This window comes from Candoia aspera, chromosome 1 (genome assembly GCF_035149785.1).
Source record: "Candoia aspera isolate rCanAsp1 chromosome 1, rCanAsp1.hap2, whole genome shotgun sequence".
Taxonomy (NCBI): domain Eukaryota; kingdom Metazoa; phylum Chordata; class Lepidosauria; order Squamata; family Boidae; genus Candoia; species Candoia aspera.
The window spans coordinates 262586594-262609445 of record NC_086153.1 but is presented as its reverse complement, the minus strand read 5'-3'; the positions used below and the strand labels follow the sequence as shown (position 1 = coordinate 262609445).

The 22852-nt window shown below is 37.2% G+C and overlaps 1 protein-coding gene across 1 annotated transcript in view; it reads left to right on the top strand.

Annotated features, from left to right (window-relative positions):
* Nucleotides 1–22852, top strand: part of LOC134487666 (golgin subfamily B member 1-like) — a 64246-nt gene that overhangs the window by 18726 nt on the left and 22668 nt on the right. Inside the window, exons 10-20 of the mRNA XM_063289599.1 lie at nucleotides 2303–2624; nucleotides 3356–3465; nucleotides 3791–3908; nucleotides 5326–5417; nucleotides 6656–6806; nucleotides 14612–14721; nucleotides 14976–15099; nucleotides 16013–16143; nucleotides 19014–19123; nucleotides 19974–20142; nucleotides 22393–22497. Coding sequence (XP_063145669.1) covers nucleotides 2303–2624; nucleotides 3356–3465; nucleotides 3791–3908; nucleotides 5326–5417; nucleotides 6656–6806; nucleotides 14612–14721; nucleotides 14976–15099; nucleotides 16013–16143; nucleotides 19014–19123; nucleotides 19974–20142; nucleotides 22393–22497 — 1542 coding nt within the window. The remainder of the gene's footprint in view (nucleotides 1–2302; nucleotides 2625–3355; nucleotides 3466–3790; nucleotides 3909–5325; nucleotides 5418–6655; nucleotides 6807–14611; nucleotides 14722–14975; nucleotides 15100–16012; nucleotides 16144–19013; nucleotides 19124–19973; nucleotides 20143–22392; nucleotides 22498–22852) is intronic.

Here is a 22852-nt window from a genome sequence, read left to right as displayed (position 1 = left end):
CCACCACATGCCATCTAGACCCATGCCCCTCCTGGCTAGTAAAAGCAGCCCGGGAGGTGACATGCGGTTGGGTCCATGCGATGGTTAATACATCCTTGGGAAAGGGGGTGTTCCTGGCTACCTTTACAAAGGCGGTGCACCCCCTCCTCAAGAAGCCATCGCTGGACCCTACTGTTCTGGACAATTTTCATCCAGTCTCCCACCTTCCCTCTTTGGGGAAGGTGGTTGAGAAAGTGGTTGCTTTGTAGCTCCAGAGGGTCCTGGAGGAAACTGATTATCTAGACCCCTTTCAGTCAGGCTTGAGGCCCAGTTATGGGACAGAAACGGCATTGGTCGCACTTATGGATGATCTCTGGCTGGAGCAGGTTGGTGGCAGTGCATCCATCCTCGCTCTCCTTGATCTCTCAGTGGCTTTCGATACCATCGACCATGGTATCCTTTTGGGGAGACTCAGGGAGTTGGGGGTGGGTGTTGTAGTTTTATGCTGGTTCACCTCCTTCCTCCAGCGCCAGTCCCAATCGGTGTTGATAGGGGAGGAGAGATCAGCTCCACGGCCCCTTCTTTGTGGGTGCCGCAGGGATCAGTACTCTCCCCTCTCCTTTTTAACATCTACATGAAACCGCTGGGCAAGATCATCTGCCACCATGTAATGAGGTATCATCAGTACGCTGATGATGCTCAGTTGTATATCTCCATCCTGGGTGAAGTAAGTGCTGCCGTGACTACCCTCTCCGAGTCTCTGGGGGCTGTGGGGGCCTGGATGGGGAACAACAGGCTTCAGCTGAACCCTGGTAAGATGGAGTGGCTGTGGGTTAATGGTTCTTCCGTATCTGGGACATTAACATCTCTGGTTCTGGATGGGGTTGCACTGCCCCAGACAGACCCAGGGCATAACCTGGGGGTCCTCCTGGACTCATGGCTCCTGCTCAAAGAGCAGGTGGCAGCCATGGCCAGGAAAGCCTTTGTGCAGCTACGTGCTGTGCACCAGTTACGCCCCTTCCTGGATTGGGAGGCCCTTCGAACAGTCACTCTTACCCTTGTTATCTCTCATATAGACTATTGCAATGTACTCTACGTGGGGCTACCCTTGAAAAGTATCTGGAAGCTTCAGCTGGTCCAGAATGCAGCCGCGCAAGCTGTTTTTGGTGCTCTCAGAAGGGCACATGTAACACCGCTGCTGCGCGAGCTGCATTGGGTACCAGTTTGCTTCTGGGTCCAATTCAAGGTGTTGGTTATTACCTTTAAAGCCCTACATGGCGTGGGGCCAGGTTACCTGAGGGACCGCCTCTTCCCCATTACATCAACCCACCCCACCCGATCGTGCAGAGAGGGCATGCTGCGGACCCTGTCTGTAAGACAACTTCATCTGGCGGGGTCCAGGAAGTGGGCCTTCTCTGCAGTAGCTCCCGCCCTGTGGAACATGCTGCCCCCGGAGGTGAGATTGGCCCCATCGCTCCTGGCCTTTCGGAGGAGTCTGAAGACCTGGTTCTGCCGCCTCGCTTGGGGTGGAGAGGGGAATAGATCTACATGGGGATGGTTGCTATAGACCACTCCTCCCACACTTGGACTGTTTTTAGATTCTTTTGCCTCTTGGACTTTTTATCTTTACTCTTATTTATATTATTTATTATTATAATTTTATACTGTATATTTTATGATTGTTGTTTTAATTGATTGTTGTAAACAGCCCAGAGTCCCTGGATGGGAGGAGATGGGCGGGGACAAATTGGATAAATAAATAAATAAATCAGGGCCAAGACCTTCAAAATTATTCCTTTCCAGGCTATACTTCAGGTTTTGTCTTGAATGCTTGCTGGGTTGGCTCTTAGAATCAGGTTATATCTAGATGCAACCCCTATCAAGAGAAATAGAGGGTCTCAGTTACTTTCATAGCACAGCACTTTGATACTAATGAAATTTGAAAGTTGAGTAAGATTAACTCTGCCTTGATGCCACAATAACCCTATTAGTAGAGGAATTTTTGTAGGTATCTCCGTGCAGCTCCTTGCTCCTTCCAAAAATCTGTTATGGGTTATTGGGAAGCTCTCCAAAATAATATAGGAAGTGCTGCCTAGGAGTAGGGCTTCATAAGAAAGTAATAAAGAAAATCTTTCTCACCTTCTATCAGTGGGAACCCTCAACTGAATGAAAGATCTTCCATGGGTTTTGGGGACTCTTTTACAGAGGGTGAGGGAGGATACATCTCTATCCATGTGCTTATACATGTTAAAGGAACCGTTTTGCATATAATTAAAAAAGGAGCTTGCAGTTTTGTTGTTTATACTTTTTTCTTTTAATTCAGGAAATGAATGAACAACTAAACCGCCTTGAGTCAGAGAAAGACAATCTCCAGTCCAAGCTGGATGCCGAAAAGCACGTAATGCGAGCCCAGCTGAGAGACATGATGGAGAAACATGATAATGAAATGAGGAAAGCGGGAGAGAAGTATAATGCTGACCTTCAGGAGATACAAGAAACACATGAAACAGAGCTTCAGGGAAAAGATCGAACACTACTTCAGCTACAGAAAGCATTTGATGAATTAATTTCCAGACATGAAAGTAATTTGGAGCAAGCTGTTGATATGGATGCCATTATTAAACAAAAGTTGGAACATTTAGAAGGTAACATCATAACATACAACAGCCCTTAAAGCTTGCTTACTACATTGAATAGTTGATTCAGTTTTTATTAGCATTATATTTACCTTTTGATAAAGAGAAATTGTACTGAGAGCCAGCTTTGTGGACAGTTTTTACACAAGTTATCAATGCAGTAGCACTGAGGATAAAGTGTTATCTCCTCTCATCCGGGGAGGTGGTTGTACCTTTTTAAACCTTTTAGTTTCTGAGGTTCATGGAGCGCATGATAGTGGAGCAATGATGTTGTCAGAAGGTGACATCACTATTATATTTGGGGGAAGCTGGGATGCCTTTAATGATTAATGGTTGTGTTAAGTCTAATAGAGAATTAATATTTTACTGTTTATTTTATAAAGCAAAAATTATTTTGCCATAATTCAACAGTTTACTGCCAAATTTAATGGTGTGACTTTGGGAGAGACCTCTTGGGGCCACCAAAGAGGCATTGTGGCAGCGCATATAGCCTGTGGTTGCAGGTTGAGTGTCTGAATATATTCAGTACGAGAAAGATGGATTTTTATATAATTCCATGTAATACAGTATGATAAAGCATCAAATAGCCCTTAATAATTCTAATATCTCAGACTGGGCAAGTCTTAGAAAATTCTCTCCTCAGTGTATGTTACTGATATGAAACCAGTTCAAGCAATATATGTTATATTAATACTTTTGTTGTAATTCAGAATAATGATTGAGATGCCTGTTTGTTTAAGCGCAAGTAAAACTGAAAACAGAAGAGGCCAGCAAATCAGAAGCTAAATTCCTTAAGATGAAAGCATGGTCCAAATCCAGAATCAGACAACTTGAAGATGAACTTAAAAATGTATGTTAAATTTTTATATACAATTTAATTTTATGTGCCCAGTTTAATAATATAGATACCAAAGGTTTGTTTAGAATGGTAAGGTACAAAGTAATGTTTTTCTTAAAGTTTTTTCTTCAGAAAATATTACAGTTGAAAAGTTGATTAGTAATATTAATAGTTTAACTATAAAACTGATAGCATAATTCTGCTGTAACTTAAGGGAACTATTTATATTATGGGATCTCCAGAATTACATAAATGTGTCAGAGATGTTACCAGATTTGGCTTCAGTTTGTTTTTTGACATATATCTTTATTGGCAGAAATTGACATTTTTTTTCCAGGTTACACCAATGAATGGCTGTATAACTGCCTTACAAGACCAGGTTTCCGAATTAAAGAAGGAAAAAGAAGATCTACAGTCAACACTGCAAACATATTTGGAACTTAAAACTCAAAATGGTAAATAGTGATAAACTTTTACTATAATTTTGAAAGATGTCTATCTGAAAATGAGGTAAGATAAGAATGTTTAAGTCTCAGTTTAATTGTTCATTTTGCCATTTGATAAATTGCAAAATATAATAAGTAAATTTTTCTGTAAACAAAATAGACACAGAACTGAGTTCAGTAACTGAACAACAGGGGTAGATTCATTTCAACCACACAATCCATGAACAATGTAGCAACAGCAAAAATAGCCTTCTCTTTCTCAGTCCTGCATATCTACATTTGGCCCTACCTGGCAGCTCAGCAAAGCATCTGAGTTTTTGCATACTGTTTGCTTTAGCAGGTGGCTTGACTGGGATGCAAAATAAATAACATGGGCATATACAGTTTGCTCAGTGGTTAAGATGCTGAGTCAGAGGACCATTAAGGTCGGCAGCTTGGCAGTTCGAAACCTGAGAGCAGAAGCTGCGTGACGGAGTGAGCTCCTGTCAACTTGTCCCAGCTCCTGCTAACCTAGCAGTTTGAAAGCATCCAAATGCAAGTAGATGAATAGGTACCACTTTGGTGGGAAAATAGCAGGGACATGAAGGGAGCCCCCTTGGGCGTCCCCCCGGGCAACGGTGACATCACTGGCAAATCCTTTCAATACAGAAGTGCCTTGGCAGGTGCTTCTGACACACAAAAAAGATGTCATCTGACAAACCTACTTGAGGGAGAACAAAATTATATTACAAACTCTAACTTTCCCCTTAGCAAATAATTTAAAATCAGCAGTAAACTAAACTTAATTAAAAAGTAGGCAGCAGACTTTTTTTTTTTAAATATCCAGGGTAGTTAATCACTGATTGTGTGCTTAACTGATTTTCCCTCATTCTTGCATTAGCTTCAGTGGCTATCCTGGTCCCTGTGCTCAGTAGTTGCTGGAAGGGACATATAGAGTCTATAAAAATGTTATATACTGCCCACCTTCCTTTGAGCTCTTGGAGCACAGAGGGATAGATGGTATATTATGTCATGCTCCCATGTATGTTTCTGTACTGATAGTTTGAACTGAGAGCTGTGCAAAATGTCTCAAATTCAAAAAGGGTTGAGCTTGAAACCAGCTACTTCAAGTTCACGTTCAGCTACTTCAAGTTGCACTGTCCTTACTGGTAGTGTTCTGAGGCTGTACAACCATTCTGGAAATGATTTGAACATGAAATGGGGCTGCTTTGATTTCATAACATTTCCAGAAAGGTTGGAACAGCATCAAGCTATTCCTGGTGATGTTGGAATAGTCGTTTTTGACTCAAAAGGAGACATTTTAAGCTCAAGAAGTTTTGAATGTAAATGTTTTATACGCTGATAACTTGAATTTACATTTTCTTGCCTAAATGTATTACAATAATTTGTGGATTATACCTAATAATGTAGACAATTTCCATTACAGAAGAACTGGTGGCTAAGCTTGAAGTTTATGAAGAACAGCAACGAAAACTTCAGGCAGATCTTGAACAAGTTACCAAAAGGGCAGCTTCACAGGTCTGCTGTGTTGGGATTAATTGAATTTGTTTGACTAGTCATTAATATAAGTAGTTAAATAACAGCAAATAAAGTGAAAGCATTTTAAATTTTCCATAATGAAAATCTTGTGAATTGTGAATCACTATACTGCCCGTAGACATAACATTCTATACCATTCTGCAAATATTTGAAGCATTGTTCTCAAAAAGGGTACAAGAGTGGTAGCATCACAGTTGTTTTCAGAAAGTGTTTTTAAAGGAAAAAAAGTATTTCTTGAACTTTTATCAGCTTTTCTTTTGGTCTTTCCTCTGTGCTGAACAGGCTAGTTTCTAAGATCTGCCAGTTGCTTAAAGAAAGATGTTTTGTAATGAAACAGCAAAGCTTGAGCAACAGGGAACCAAACAATTAAAGATGCATTACTGTCACTCTGTTGTATTCCTGCTTCTAATCATGGTGGACACAAAAAGGCCCTCTTTTTCCGAGGACGGGGAGGACAAATTTATGATAAAATGTTTCAGGATCAAATGTTCTCTTCTTCCTAAATTGGATATACTTTTCTTTTGCTGGTACTCTGAATATAGCAAGACATGTATTGTGTTACAGTACATGGAATATTGTACAACTTCCTAAGGATTTTGTAGAACTGCAAAGAAGCATATCCATAGGGATCAAGCGGCAGGAGTAGTTCCCCTATAAGGAAAACTTACGTTTTGGGGATTTTATAATTTAGAGAAAAGCGGTTAAACAAGAAAGCATTACAAAGGTGTATACAATTATGCATAGTGTGGAGAAAGTGGATTGGTAGTAAAAGTTTTTCCTGTGTCACAAAACTAGAACTCAGGTATTGAATGAAACTGAACAGTAGGAGATTCAGAGTAGTTAAAAAGAACTTCACTCAATATTTGTCTGATAAAATAATCTACCACGGTACTATCTTTAAAAAGACAGTAGATACATTTATATAGAATATGGATAATAATGGCTGCTAGTTATTTCAACTATGTACTCTGATGCCTGAGGCAGTGTGTTTCCCAGTACCACTTGGGAACAAAGCTGGAAAGGTACTTGTTGCACTTGAGTTCTGCTTGCATACATTCCATTGGCTTCTAATTGGTCAGTGTCAGAACAAAATACTTCTGAGTTTTGATCAGACCCAGTGCAATGCTTCCTAGAAGTTTCTGTTTGCTGGGTTATTCAGCTTATCAGTTTTATTGAACTGATTAATTATTCTCATGTCCTAACTTAACTTGGTTCAGGCTAGTGAATCGGGCAGTGTGGATGAATTACAGAGTCCACTTTTGGAATGGCAAGAAGCTGTATCTGAATCTGAGGATATACACAATGAAATCAGAGAGGAAAAATCTGTTATAGCTCTGAGAATCGCCCAGATTGAGGAGGAGAGAGAAGGTGAGTTACTTCGTTTGAGATGTCATTATGTCACTTGGGTGGATTGGCAAATGTTGAAAGCTAATTGAAAGCTTTATTCAATGTACTGTATATGTATATTTATGCATATCTTTGATTTACTGTGGCAGTCTAGTGAAAGTAATTCAGTCAGATATTTTAGCATCATCTGTCTGCTTCTGCACAGTTTACTGCATAGTCTGTTTAAAGGGTTACAATTACCTGCAATTATTGCTTATGTTGTAGCTAAAATGCTAAGTGAAGCATAGTACATGGAACAAAACTATTTGGTCTATCTGCACTAACATTAAAAAAAAAATCCGGAATGTTATGCAAATTGAAAAGATTCGAGTGCAAAGAATTTTTGTAGGGTCTTTTTGGGACAGCTGAGCTCGTAAGAAGTCCTTTGCATCTCACTGTTGTGTTGTGCAGATAAAGGATAATAAACACTAAAATAATGATACTTTAAATCTAACACCATGTTCTGATTTACTCTTGTGGTGCTAGGAGCACAGAGAGGAATTTTCTTTGAATTTCTTTTTTTGTAATGATTTCTAATTGATGCATACATTGATTAAATATTAGGAAAATTATTTAAGATATTATTAAAGATTTATTGTAGGCAGCTGATTTATCAGTGATGCAGGTGCTCAGAATTTAAGTATGCTGGAGTATTGCTTTGTTTACATATATTTATTAAAATTATTTTGTGGTGAGACTGTACTGAACAAACAGTGGTACTGTAATACAGATATCCATCAACATTTGTATCTTTTTAAAAATCTCTTATTAAATGCATACGTTAACTCAGCAAGTTTACTCATAAATTTTATATGACTTGATCAAGATGGCGTGTTAGTTTGATCTAGATTAGTTTTTTAAATGTTAGTTAATATTTAAAGTGACTCCACAAGACTAGTAGAAACAAAAACAGTCATCATCCATGTGTTTGAACACCTTTTCGTACTATTAACTAACAGAGCTGTGCAATACTTCAGTTTCAATTCCAAAAAAGTGCTTCAGACTGCATGGAGGCGCAAATATAGCACTTATCTGCATCTCTTTAAAGTCTGTGAAGGGTAACCATGCAAAACCAGGAAAAGACACAGCTACTCTAAAGAGTGACAGACAAGTACTATGTTTGCATGACTGCCTGCTGCAAAGATCTCTTTAGAATCAAATCTGAAGTGTTGCGCAGCCCTAAATTCCATTAGTTGTGTATTTGCTTTCTTTCCTATTAAATAGAATTGAAGTCTCTGCATTCTGCCAGTAGGAGAAGGAAATAGATAAAAGTAAATCCCCAAATGGATACCATGTTTTATAAGGTGGCAAATTACATGCCATATATTCGGTGTGCTAGACTTCACAAATGTGCTGTGTATATTGGATCTTGGGATATAACAGTTTAAAGGCAGACAAAGGAGATTTTAGTGTTGTATTTATATTGGTATGCATTGATACAATCAATTATTTATCTTCCTATGTGTTTGGCTTGTAGTTAATTTTGCATTTTCTATTGGGTTAAGCATGACTTTTCTGTTTTGTTCCCCACCTTCATCCCAATGTCGTTAAACCCGATGAGCGCTTGGTGTCCCTTCCCCCTCCACTCCTAACCTCCACTGCGATTTGGTCAGCCACTGAGAACACAGTTTCCCATCAGTTTTGTGCATGCAGGATTCTGCAGCCACAACAGCTTATAACACACTGTTGATAGTTTTCCTCTGTAGTGTATTTTGTGGAAAATTTTCAGTAGTGTGCTATACCGGCTGTTTGTGGAGCTATTAAAAAAAAATTATTAGCATTAAGTTACAATTGCTGTTTCTCTTAACATGCTTTCTTCCCCTGTGGAATACCTATGTCTCATTTATGTTAACAGAATCATCCTCATTTTTTGTGCTAATAGCTGGCTCCATATTTATCTGAGAAACCACAATTTATAATAAATTATAGTTTAATATCAAAGAATGCCATCAGGCTTTCTTTACAGATTGTTTTTTTTACTTTTCTTTAAAATGAGTTATTTAATCAATTGCCATTTTGGGAAGAAGGAACTGAAACCTCTTAAACCACATTCAAGTTTTTAAACTATTTTGAATTTCCAGCTTAATTTTAAGTTTGTACTGTAGTGCTCAATTTTTATTGGGTCATACCCAAGGTTTGTAACAGCATGGCACCATTAGATACAAATAATGATACTCAGCTTATCTACTGTATCACACATGTAATTTTACCTTTATCTACCAATAACTTGTTCTTGATATACATTATACTTGACAGGGCTCATGAACCTTTTATTAATAAATACATTTTCCATTTGGAAATTTGGAAAATGAAAATATTTCTAAATTGGGAAAGCACATTGTTTCTAAGCTCTACAGTTTGGGTAATAATGCCAAACTAACTTAATTTTTCTGTGGTTTATATGGTATTTGATTTACAGTTATGCTGAAACGTCAATATTAGCAAATAATTCTAATTATTATATTAGACATGTCATGAAGGACAAGTGTTTGTTGGTATGAAATTGCTGCAGTAAACAAAATATTACAACATAAAGTATTCTAAAAGGATTGGATCCAAAGGTGCATAAAGTTGAAGTATCTGTAAACTGGATGATCCTATAAAGAGATGTAAGGTTATTTTAGCTAATTCTCCTTCTTACCATCTACACTTCCAAAACTTTACTTTGGAGTGTTGGAAAACCTCCCAGAAGAGTCTATGTAACTCAGTCCAGTCCACCAGTGGGGAGAGATAATAATACCACAACATCCATTATTTGTTAACTGTGGCTGCCTGTGGAAAGAACTAACAGATGCAACCAGAGTAGTACACATCATTGGATGCAATCATAGCATGATGCACTAGCATGCTGTTGATTTGATGCTAATACATATTACAGTGACACATCAGTGGTCATAAGATTTCACTTACACTTGCAGAAGACAAAAAATACTTCCAGCTCCATGAAGTTATATATGTTGCTACCTACTCCATATACTGCACCATTTCAGCTGAGGGAGGAGGGTTGTCAAAAAAATTCAAGATAGGGGCTACAACCATGCGATTTAAGCATTTGTTCTGCACACATTGTGATATGTAAAAAAAATTTCAGTCATGTGCTTGTGCCCTGGGAGAGCAAGGGCTACAGTGAAAAGGAGGGGAGAGAAATAGCAATATGTGAATTGAGTTATATTTACATTTCTGTGGATACAGAGCTGAATATTAGATATTAAATTCTAATAGATTTATTATTTTGCCTGATATATGTTTTTGTTTTATTGGTGTGCCTGATTTTATCATAGAATTATAGAATCATAGGGTTGAAAGGGACCTTAAAGGTTTTGGTCCAACCCCTTGCCCAGGGCAAGAATCTTTATACCATCCCAGAAAAATGGCTGTCCAATTTCCCTTGAAAACCTCCAAGACCATTAGCACTTTTGACACTCTTCTCTGCACTTTTTCCATTTCCTTAATGTTCTTATATTTTGACAATCAAAACTGGACACAGTGTTCCAGGTGTGATCTGAGCAATACAGCCTCAATGAGACCTACCACTTCATTTTGTGTGTGTGTGTATATATATCTGTATCTGTATCATTTTTATTAAAGAATTTTTTAACAAGATAATACATTTTTAGAAAAAAATAAAAGAAAATAAAGAAAAATAATGAATAGATAATAAGGAAAAGAAAGAAAAAAAGTAGAATTTTTTTTAAAGAAGTGGCTTCTGATCTTCTTACAGTAGTTATAAATGTATTTATATTTTATCCTCTCTCTCTAAGATTACATCATAATTTCCTTCTTTCCATAGTCTACCCTTTCCAATTGTCAAACCCATAAATCACAAGCTCATTTTTTTTCTTTCTTCAACAAAAAGTCCAAAGGGGGGTTTCCAGTCACCAATAAATGAGCTTATTGTCCTTTCCCTAATCAGACAAGGCAATTTTGCCATCTCTGCTAATTCTGTGATCTTCAGCAACCGTTCCTCCATTGTGGGTATTTCGGAGTCTTTCCATTTATGCGCATCTAGTAGTCTTGCAGCAATTATCATATACAAAAACAATGTTCCATAGCTCTTTTCTACTTGTCTGTCCATTAATTCCAACAAAAAAAAATTCTGGTTTCACTTGAATGTTGATCTTTAAAATTCTTTGTATTGCTGTATGTATTTGAACCCAAAATTTACTTTGTTTTTTTTTACAAGTCCACCAAGCATGATAAAATGACCCTTCATGTTGTCCACATTTCCAGCATAAATTTGAGGTACTTTTATACATTCTGGATAATTTTTCTGGAGTCATATACCAGTTGTATGTCATTTGATAAAAGTTATCTTTTTATTATTTATTTATTATATTTATCCCACCTTTATTATTTTCATAAATAACTCAAGGTGGCGAACATATCTAATACTCCTCCCTCCTCCTATTCTCCCCACAACAACAACCCTGTGAGGTGAGTTGGGCTGAGACAGAGTGACTGGCCCAAGGTCACCCAGCCGGCTTTCATGCCTAGGTCAAGATTAGAACTCACAGTTTAATCAATGGTTCCCTTCTCACAAGTACTACTGCTGAGCCAGGTACTGCCTGTCTTGTCCCTATGCATCTAGTTTTTCCTATCTAAGTGGAAAACCTTACATTTGTCACCACTGAACTGCATATTGTTGAACAGGGCCCATTATTTAAGTCTGTCAAGATCCTTTTGAACTTTGGACCTTGAGCCTGTCTTCTGAAGTATTTGCAAGCCCCAGCCTCCCAGCTTTGTATCATTTGTAAATTTGATGATCATCCTTTCTATCCCATCATCTAAGTCATTTATGAAAATGTTGAAGAGCACTGGCCCCAGGACAAACTCTCTGAGTACCTCCTTCCATGTAGACATAGATACTAAGGATCACATAGTGAATACAGATATTTGTCCTAACAGTCAGGAATCACGCTGAGACAAGGAGTAGGTCTCTAGTGTTTATTACTGCTACATAAGACAGAAAATCCTAACAAACTGAAGAAGCGTGGGAAAACCCAGACAGATAAACCCCAAAAGTTAAGGCGGGTCTGACCTGTGTCTCTTTGAATGGCTGCTTAATGCCTCAGTACTCCGCCTGCGTTTTCCCCCCTGGATAGAGGCCCCCTCCTGCTCGCCATCAGTACTCATGACATCTTCATATTGATTTCCATCCATGTTCAACCATTCCATTATGGGCAATTTTATCAAATGTGTTACTAAATCTAAGTGTACTGCATCCACAGCATTCCCTTGATGTACTAATTCAGTCACTTTGTCAAACAAAAAATATTGGTTTAACCTGTTTTTAACAAACCCATGTTGGCTTCTAGTTCCTTTATAAGTGCTTGCAAACCCATTGCTTGATTACTTTTTCCAGGATTTCCTTTGTCAAGCTGATTGGTCTATAGTTTCCTTGGTCCATTCCCACTATTTTAAAGATTGGAACAATATTAGCTCTTTTCCAGTCCTCTGGAGTTCTCCAAGATTACAGTCAGTAATTCTGAGATCACATATGCCAGTTTTACTCAGTACCCTGGGATGTAATCCATGTAGTTCCACAGACTTGAATTAATTCAAAGTAGCTAGGTGTTCTCTTACCAACTCCTTACTTACTTTGATCTGAATTTCTCTTCTGCCCACCCCACTCCCTAAGTGACTTCTGAGTGGTTGGACTACTTTTTAGGTTCATTCTGAACCTTAGGCTTCCTGAACCCATCCTTATAGATTTAGGCTATTCCCTAACACTTTGCTTTTGTTGTATCTTTCTATTTTTTTAAACTTGTCCTTTTTGTTTTTTAGCTTATCAGAGAGCTCTTCGTGCAACTACACTGATTCCTTTAACTCCCACTTCCTCAGCACATCCAGAGCAGTATCATTTCTGCCCCCTGCCCCTAATTTTTGCCCAGATGCTTTTGGCATGGTTTGGAATCATGAATTTCCATGGAGGTAGTCATTTTTTAATGTTTAATCTCCCCACCACCAATGGTCTTTTTCTTTGGAACAAACTATATCCTTCAAGTACTACACAGGTAGTCCTTGTTTAGCAACTGCAATTGGTTCTGGCAAAATGGTTGCTAAGTGATACATTCACTAAGCGAACTACATAACTGAGAGAGAGATGTCACCTTCAGTTGGATGTATGGATGAAAACGCCGCCTGTTCTCTGAACGCCTTCCTCCCTAGTTCCTCATAGTCTTTCTGTATCCCTTCCCATCTCTTTCTGTTAGTGTCTTTTGTTCCACCATGAAACAGTGGTCAGTACTTTTGATTAGCTGAGTCAGCCTCTCCCTCATGTTCTGGGTTTTCGCATCATGGCGACAACACACTTCCTTTGATGTAATGTCTGGTCTGTTACACTATTTGTATATATGTCATTTTGAATTTTGAAAATATAGTATATAAACAAATAAACATGCATCATCAGTGATGGACATAAATGATCAAAAGCATATAGATGTTTCAGCAATTGTAAATTAAACATGATGGATGAAACTATTGGTTCTTTTAGAAAATTATTTAGAAACAGACAAGGAATAGACCTGACTTGCTGTTTAATTTAGTGGGCAGCTTGTGTGTATAGGCAAGCTCTTATGTGCTCAGTTTGTAGAAATGGAAAATACCAGGTTAATTTCCACACCTTGGATTTTTTAGGAGTACTTCCAGATTGGTACCTGGTGCTGCTTCCATCAACAGAATAGGGAAGGTATAATTCCCTTGCTTTCTTCCAGCCACCAGTGCACTTTTAAAATACTTTCCGGAGAACAAGAGATTTCTCTTCGCTAGATTAGTGGAACTGCAGAGGTGAGGAGAGGATAAGAAAATGCTGCCATACATAGGACTTCCAGTTTGCAGTCTTGGATTATACCCAGAAAATAATCTGTGAAGAAATGCAAAATCTTTTATTACATTATAGAAGATTCACTGGCTCTTTAGTTTCCAAACTTCATGAACTTTATGAAGCCTAAACTTGTGCACATTTAATTTTTACCTCTGCTACACATTTTTATCTTTAAAAAATGACTGCAGTTGTTCATCTTTAGAAAAACTGAGTCAGTGCTTTAAAGAATGAGCAAAGTATGGAGCCACCTTTATTTTAATTTCTTCTTGCTGACTTTTGTCTGCTTTATATTAAACTTCTTTCAAACGTACGTTCTTTGTTAATCACACAAAACAGATGGGAATGTGCTTGAAATAAAGAATGACTCTCTCACAAGGAATGCATTTGTTTAAGTTGCTGTATTTTGAAATTATTGTGTGTTATTGACAAATGACTCTATGATTTTAACACCCAGTGTTATGGCTTGATGCCAGTTTGCAGTGTGTGATACAGGCTTGTGACTTCCTCATATTACCTGAAACAAGAGCTCTTTTTGGTAGTAAAAAACTCCAGAGCTTGTTTAGTTTTATAAGACTACATGCACAGATGAATAATCTGTGGTTATGCATTTGTCAGACACATAATCTGTATGGCAGACTTAATTTAAACTTAACTTGATTATGAAAGTGGCTGCCCTTTTTGCCAGTAGTCGTATGCAATTTTTTAAAATCTAAAAATGATGCCTACAAGATCAGTACCCTCTGTGGCTTGGAAATAATGAAAGCTGATTATTTCTTGTGCTCTGTAGTGGGGGAAATCACAAGGAAAATGATGTCCTAGAGTGCATCTCTAACTTCTTAAACTTCTCTGTGTGTCGGTGATCCCTTTTGAATGTATACATTTTTTTTGTCTGATATGTGATTGCTTTCCTGTGGCACAAAACTGATTGAGGATGACTGGTTCTTTCCTGGCTGCTCTGATCCAGCCATAGTCTCAGGGCAGCAGGAGCTGGAGGAGGAACTGGCCACAGGCCAGGGGATTAGCAGGATGCCACTGGAGAGAAAGAAGACGACTGAGTCCAGGAGGAAACTCCAGGTAAGTTGACAATATATTGGTATCTCAATGGGTACTACATTTTTTCTGCTGCACTCTGGGGTATATGTGTTGCCTTAGCATGTGCAGTGAGACACTGAAGATAAATATAGTTAATTTGGTTTCAGTGCTTTTGAAATACAGTATTGTCTTACAGTATTAATTTAGGGAAAGTTTCAGTGGAAGTGGATATTATACAGTAAGAGGTGAGTTTTTATGGATGTTAATTTTAGTGTGTTTTTTTCTCTTGCACTTAGGAAGATTACAGTTATGATGGAAAACAGTGCTATGAAGAGTTGAACATCACTTTGGATAGCACTGATTCAGCTGAAGGAGAAAACATGGGAGGTTGGTGGCCAGAGTACACTTCTCCTAGTACAGGTGTGGCAAACACTAGGCAGTTTATTAAAGCATGCACAATGTCTGTCTGTCTCTTATTTTTCTTTTTCAAATTCAACCAGCAAACCATATTATGTTGTGTTTGTATCTATGTTGAATTTTCTTTTGGTTTGCCTTTTTGTTTCATTTTGAAGCATGTGCGTGCTGGATGAACTGTCTAGATTTGGTTCAGAACTAGAATTCAGTTGGGGTTCAAACATGGATGCTCTCTTGTGAGTAAAGATTATTGCCATTCATGGTAAGAAGGTTTTTTTTTTATTCTAGTTGGGTAGTGCCTTCACAGCCAGTTATTGTTTTCCAATTTGTTTTCAGTTCTGCTAAGAAGGTATATAAGTCCCATTGTAGATAAAAAGGCTGCAGTTGTATGCCAGAGATAATTATTTATTGTATACATTGTGATTTAGGTTGTTGCAGTGAAGCATCTTATTTTGTTTTGTCTGGGTCACCTAAAGTTCAGTTAATTGCTAACACATTTCACATAATAAATCTTCCCATTATAGTGCTAAAACTACAAATTCTGAAGAGAGTATAAGTCTTTTACTCTTCAAATAAATGTCTGAAATACTTTTTAAATCCGTTTAGGGTTTAATAGGCATAACAGTAAGTAAGGCTTAGAACAGTTTCTTTATTAGAAATATTTGTGTGAAATGTTGAACAATAAAATTGAGGGTGCAGTAGTTCATCAGTTATATTAATCGATTGAAACTTTTCTAATTTATTAAGGTTCCACAGGTTAATCATATAGCAGATCTTTAAACATTATTTTAATACAAGTACTTAGAAAAAAGTATTATTCTCCCATTCTGTTACATTAAATATAGATGATACTTTTATTGAATAGTTTGTTTATAAGAGGAGACAACGCTAGTAAGAAACTATTATTTGAATTACAAAGGTTTACAGACTGTGGTGGAAGAGTTAGAATTGGAAAGAAATCATTTGCAAGAACAGATTCTCTTTTTGGAGGAAAGATGTGGAGACTTGGAAGATAAGTTGCAGCTCCAAGGCAGAATGGAAGCTCTGCAGGTATGTGTTAGAATCTAGGTGCCCAGTTTCCACCATGCTGTCACATTCTGTTTTTTTAAGAAGTTTTGTCCTAGCCTGAATCCTGTGCTAAAAATGAACTGGACTGAAAGAAAGTTGCTTCCAGCAACACAGTGTGAAAGGGTAAGATGGAGGCAGGATAATGATTTAATTCCCTTCCCTGCATGCTTCTTCTTAGGTAAGGAATACATGTCCTCTCCACCATAGAGTTGTATGTCAGGTAGAAGCAGATAAAATATTTGTGGCTGACCTTTGTTTTGTAGGCCATGTTCTCTTGAATTAAAAGCTCTCTAAGTCATTCAGTTGTTTGATGTGACTTGTTCTCTACTTTAAAGCTAAGTTTGTTTACAAGACAAATATATACAGTTATATTATGGAACATTACAATCTTTACAGTATGCTGGTTAACCTTGCACTGTTTTGATCATGTACCATCTCTTAAAGACTTTCAACAGTGGTTGTTTTAGGAACAGCTGCACAATATGGAAGCAATTTTGTCTAACTTCAAAAAAGTGCTCCATAGCACCTGCCCACAGCACCTGCCCGCCTGCCCACAGCACCTGCACACCCACCTGAGCTACGTAGCACTCCTGCCTCTTCCCACATCATGGTCACACTTAATGACCCGCATGGCCCTGGAGTTACAATGGCAAAAGGACTGCTGGGAGTGCCATCACTAAGCAATGCAGTCATATGGTGTTGCACTTTATGACTGCATTGCTTAGCAATGGAAATTCTGGTCCCAATTGCCGTCGTAACCTGAGGACTACCTACAACATAGACATGCATACCATTTAGTGTGCATTGGTCTGGATTGGGTGAAAGTTAGGAAGTCTTGAGATCTTCCATGGAGGCATCTCCAAATACTCTATTTAGCAAAGGCATATTTTATCTTCAATGAGAGGCCCTTTTCTACAGTGACGCTTCAGTTCTGGAATCCTTAATTGGTACACACTGGTACATACGTCATCTTTTTGGCAGGAGGATAGGGCTTTCCTATTTCCCTTGGCATCTTAGAGAAAAAAAATCATTTTTTTTTCTTTTTAGTTTTATTTTAATTGTCATATTCTATTCTTTTTATTTTATAATACTGATATATGTTGAAAAGCTTTATTTATACTTTAGTGTACTGCCACAGAATCCTCTGAATAAAGACTAGTGAAATATTTTGAATGACATCAAATACAAATTACAGTATAGACAAGGAAATAAAATCACACAATATACAATGATGAACATGGATTTATTTGCAATAAAAATAACTGCATTCCACCTGAAAAAAAAATTGCAAACTGGAATTTGTTTTTGAATCTTCAAGTAGAAATTAGAAATAATTTCTATCAGTTATACCAGATTTTCTGTCTTTTATTCTTTCTCCTTTTCACCGGCTATTCTTTACAAGTGCACTGCTTTCATGTCATTTAAATGAAGTCTTCCTAGACACTGGCTGAGCTATATTGTTGTCATATAATGCTTATTACTGACAACTGATGAATTGCCTGTACAAAGTCTTGGGGGTACTGTATATGGTACTTATAATATTTTTTGAGAAAACTGCAAGAAGCAGAGAAACAGTACTATTATAACATAAGATAAACTGAATGTAAAATATTTACTAACTGCCTATTACATTTGCATGTAACATCTGTGAAGCTTACTTGTGTTTCTAAGCTTCATGTAAACAGAAGATACTGATTTGAGTGTGCTACTAATAATTTTCTTAACATACTAAGTTGCACATGTATAATACGAGACAGATTTCTCAAACATAAAACATGTCATTGTATATTTGGATTGTAACAAAGCATTTCAATACAGGTGACATTTGGTGTAGAGGAAGAAGGGCAGCTATTGAGGGCTGTACAGGTGTGTCATGCCCATTCTTAAGTTATATCTTATCTTAGAAGTGATACTTTATATGTTATCTAATCTATCCAGCTTTTACTGGATTTTGGATTTATATGAGCCTTTTCTATTTATTGCTGATGTTTGTTTGCAGTTTAACTTCGTGTAGTAGTGCTGTGAAGTTGGGTAGACTAACCAGTTGGATGGCATATTCAATTCTGTATGTCAGTGGAGCTTGCTTTGTTGCCTTGGTTTTAATTCCATAATTATTTTACTGATTAATTTTTGAGAAACACGTACAAATCAGTGCAAGTAAAAGAAATATGGGACGCGGTGGCGCTGCGGGTTAAACCGCTGAGCTGTCGATCGGAAGGTCGGCGGTTCGAAACCGCGCGGCGGGGTGAGCTCCCGTTGCTCGTCCCAGCTTCTGCACACCAAGCAGTTCGAAAACATGCAAATGTGAGTAGATTAATTGGTACCGCTTCGGCGGGAAGGTAACGGCGTTCCGTGAGTCATGCTGGCCACATGACCCGGAAGTGTCCTATGGACAACGCCGGCTCCAAGGCTTTGAAACGGAGATGAGCACCGCCCCCTAGAGTCGGACACGACTGGACTTTACGTCAAGGGAAACCTTTACCTTTACCTAAAAGAAATATATTCTAAATTAACAAGTTTCAAAATAAAGCCTTTTGGGTATGATACACATTCCTGGGCTTTTTGAAATAGGTTTTGCTTTCATGACTCCTATTTTAGAAGCAAGCTGCTCCTACCCAGCATACATGAGCATGGTGTGTTTTATATGAACTCATCAGGATCTCTCCATTTTGATCATCTCATAGTAAGATCACTTGGAGAACCCTTTGAAAAAGAATCTTGAGTATACTAAAAGTAATATTGTAAGTATTTCTGTGGAAATAATTAATTAGCTATATTTTTAGAATTTAACTTGTATAGTTTAAAGTTAATCATTCAGTGCAATTGGTAGTCATGTAGATAATTTTTTGCAGAATGAAAATGATCGTTTGCAGTCCCAACTTGTACAGCTTCGCAGCCAGCAAGCACGTGATGCAGAAAAACACCAAATTGTTCTTTCTAACTTGAATGAACAACTTAAAGGGTAAAATAAAACATTACACAACTTGATTTGGGTCTACCTAGTAGACTTTTTAAACGTTTCTATCTGCAGAAAATAAAAAAAAAACCTTCTCTCAGAGATTATTGTTATAGTGATTGGTTTCTGGATATCTTCTGGAGGGAGATGGGCGGTGGCAAAATTTGAAAAATAAATACATAAATATTTAGAAATGTTTGAGTTCTATACAGATAGTCAGAAAGCATGAGCACAGCTAGTAATCTCATCCCTTATCACCACATCACTTGAATAATGTCATCTCCATAAGGGTATCTACACCTTTTATGTGTGTGATTGTCTCAACGTTAGCTTTCACTTGAGCGAGAACCCTGAAGTTCAGGTCCTTGTTTGTGTGGTTTGAGTTAATTTGTAACTGAATACATAAAAGGTTTTCTGTCTGAAGACATCTGCACAGGATGCATGGTGTTGTGAGAAAGGTGATATCATTTGAATAGAGGAAGGACTTAGTGGGAACGCTAGTTTGTTGGGCTTTCCTTTTTGGCTTCTTAAATAAGGCTTTGAATACAAAGGCTTTGAATACTTTGAAAATGAATACAGTTACATCTGATGATGGAATTACTTCTAATCTGTTATTGCCCCTTCTTCCTGCATTCTTCTGCCCTTCCCCCAAATCTGCTTCATGTGGTTATGGGATATTAGGGATTAGAATTGAAAACTGACATAGGCAAAGAGAATAAAAGAAGGTCCTGTTGCACATGGGGACTTTTGCTCCCATTATGTTAGATGTAACAGGCTCTATTTGATATCTGTATATATAAATAATGCTTACTGTAGCATGTTTGATAAAGCCAAATCTATTTTTTTTTTGTGGCAGATTAAATGAAAGAAATAGTGTGTTTGAAACTTTGCTTGCGGAGAAGGAGCAAAAGCTTTCAAGTACAGTGGAAAGACTGGAACAGCTAGAAGATATGAGAAAGTCACTTCAGGAGAGAGACCTTCTGAACAAAGAATTAAGTGAACGACTTTTGCAAAATGAACAGAAGGTGAGTTGGGCTGAGTCAAACAAGGAGAAACATCTTCATTAAACATTCAGTCAATCATATAATACTGTGTTCACTGCCCCCAAAGAATCTTTACAATTCCCTGCAAGCCAGTGGAGGTGGTCCTTGTTTAATGACTACTTGTTCAGCGATTGTTCAAAGTTATGACGACACTGAACCAGGGGGACGTATGACCAGTCCCCGTTGTTGGGGTGGTTGCAGTGTTACCACGGTCACATGATCGCCTGGCAACCTCACAATTATGATGTTGCAGCATCCCGTGGTCATGTGATCATTTGTGACCTTCACTGCCAGCTTCTGACAAAAAAAGTCAATGGGGAAGCTGGCAGGAGGTCGCGAATAGTGATCTCATGACTGCAGGATGCTGCAACCATGCAGATTCACTTAATAGCAACTGGGACTGCTGTAACTGCCATGGTGAATAGGCGCAGTCACATGACATCACGCTTTACAACCACATTGGTCAGTGACAGAGTTTCTGGTCCCAAGTTCTGGCAGTAAGTGAGGACCACCTGTACTTTCATCGCCATACAATACTGTTCATACATATGAGCAGTAGATTGTTAAAACAGACTTTCAGTTGCTTGCAGTCCAAATAAAGAGAATTTATTTGTATAACAATTTAGTTCTAATAATAAGCAGCTTGCTTTAAAAATATTCCCAGAAATATTGGGAAAATTTAATCATTTTTTTTAACGTCAGGTATCTTTTACTTGCAGTTGCATTGCTTTTTTTTTTTTTTTTTTTTTGAAGAAAAGTACTTGCACAGTTGAGTCAGATTTGTTTTGGAAAAACCTTTCCTGTTAAACATGCTACTGTGTCAATCTAGGCCTTTCTTGGGATTTTTTTCTCAAAAGTGAGAGGGCAGATAAACCTAGCTTATTTGCATACTGCATATAACAATTTTGTTATACTGTCTGTAAAATTAGGCAGACTTTGATTGCCTACTGATGATCCCACCATTAATATTATCATGTATTGTTTTATTTCATTTTAATGCATTTTTATTTGTACAAATTTGTTTTTTATAAAAACTTTTATTAAATTGAAGTAAAGATAAAAGCTACAAAAAAGAAAAAAACTACAAGAAGAAAAAAACTAAAAAGGTGTAGAAACACAAGAATTTTTTTTTAAAGATTACATAAAGAGGTGACTTCTGACTTTAAATATCAAGAATATGCAACAATTTTCCATAATTGTCCCTTACTCTATCTTCAACCAAAATTACATAATTTCTATAAATCATTCCATTAGCATGTTAAAAAAATCACTAAATAAAATTTCTCCCTCCCCTTATATTAAAATAAAATATATAAACCTCCTGAACAACCTCCCCCTCAAAAGCAACACTTAATTATTTCCTCCCTGCCACTATTCTACGCATTTCAGTCTACAATAATAAAAATCAAACTAAAAAACATATAACTTATCTGCCCTTATAATTAATAATACTACAATTATAACCATCTTAATCATATTAAACTTAAAATCAGAAACTTATTATTTGCCTTGTATTTGTACAAATTTGTATTTTATTTGTAATTCTGGTCTGTGACTGTAATAAAATATTGATTGATTGCATACTGTGTGTGTCTTCCTGTTGCCACAAAGTCTGCCCAAATGGTGGTAAATAGTGATTTATCTGTTAGAAACTAAAGCATACAAGTAAAGGCCAAGTTTGAATGTCATATTGCTAAAACATGGTTGTCAGTTGGATAGTATTGATCGGAATTTAGCAATCAGTTTGCTGTATCTTTTCAGTTAGCATTAAGTAACTATATCAGGCACTAGGTCTCAGTAGCTTAACTATAGTTATAGTTAACTTGTAATTAGAAGACTGAAACAAAATTCAACTCTTGATTTTAGTCTCTAATTTGAGAAAATATAGTTAGCATGCATTACAGTAAACCGTAGTTATGCTTAAACAGGAAAGATGGGGTGAATTAACCTGGCTGGATGTAGGGCTAGGATTACATAAGAAGGAGATCCTTCCAAATTGAGGAGCACAATGTCTACATCAAGACATGCAGTGGTAAACAATTGAATGACAAATAATGCACCTTATAACTCTGGAGCATATTACTGCAGGTTATTATATATTAATTATTATCTATTAATTTTCATTATTAAATTGCATGCAGCTGTAATTAGCTGCACATGGCTAGTCATGAAGGAATTTATTTGGTTTAATTATAACTCTTATTAAAAATGTATATATTTTTGTGAACCTAGCTTGAAGATTCTTTGAAGAAGTGCAATGCTTATGGAGTAGAATGTTCAGAACAGAAAACTGTTATCAATGAACTAACAGAGAAAATGTCTGCCTTTAAAGAAAAGGTAAAAAACCAAAGTATTATTCTTTATGTGAAAATGGTATATGTGTGTTCAAGTATAATGATCTAGCCATATATGTAACATAACATATATATGCTAAAAGAACCTTCTTATCTAAAGATGTAGTTGGTGAACTAATCATGATTAGTTCCTTAAATCCAGGAAATTTTAACAGTGTTTTTCTTAGTCAGCAGTGCTCCCTCTCCCTGTCTCATGACATAAGTTGTCTGAAATAATTTTAGAAATCGGTTACTATCAGAGAGGGCAAGAGAGTAAAGGGAAATAGTATTAGACTAGTACTATACTGCTCAGGTGACACTAGGCATGTCTTGGCCATTGATGAATGAATGCTTAAATT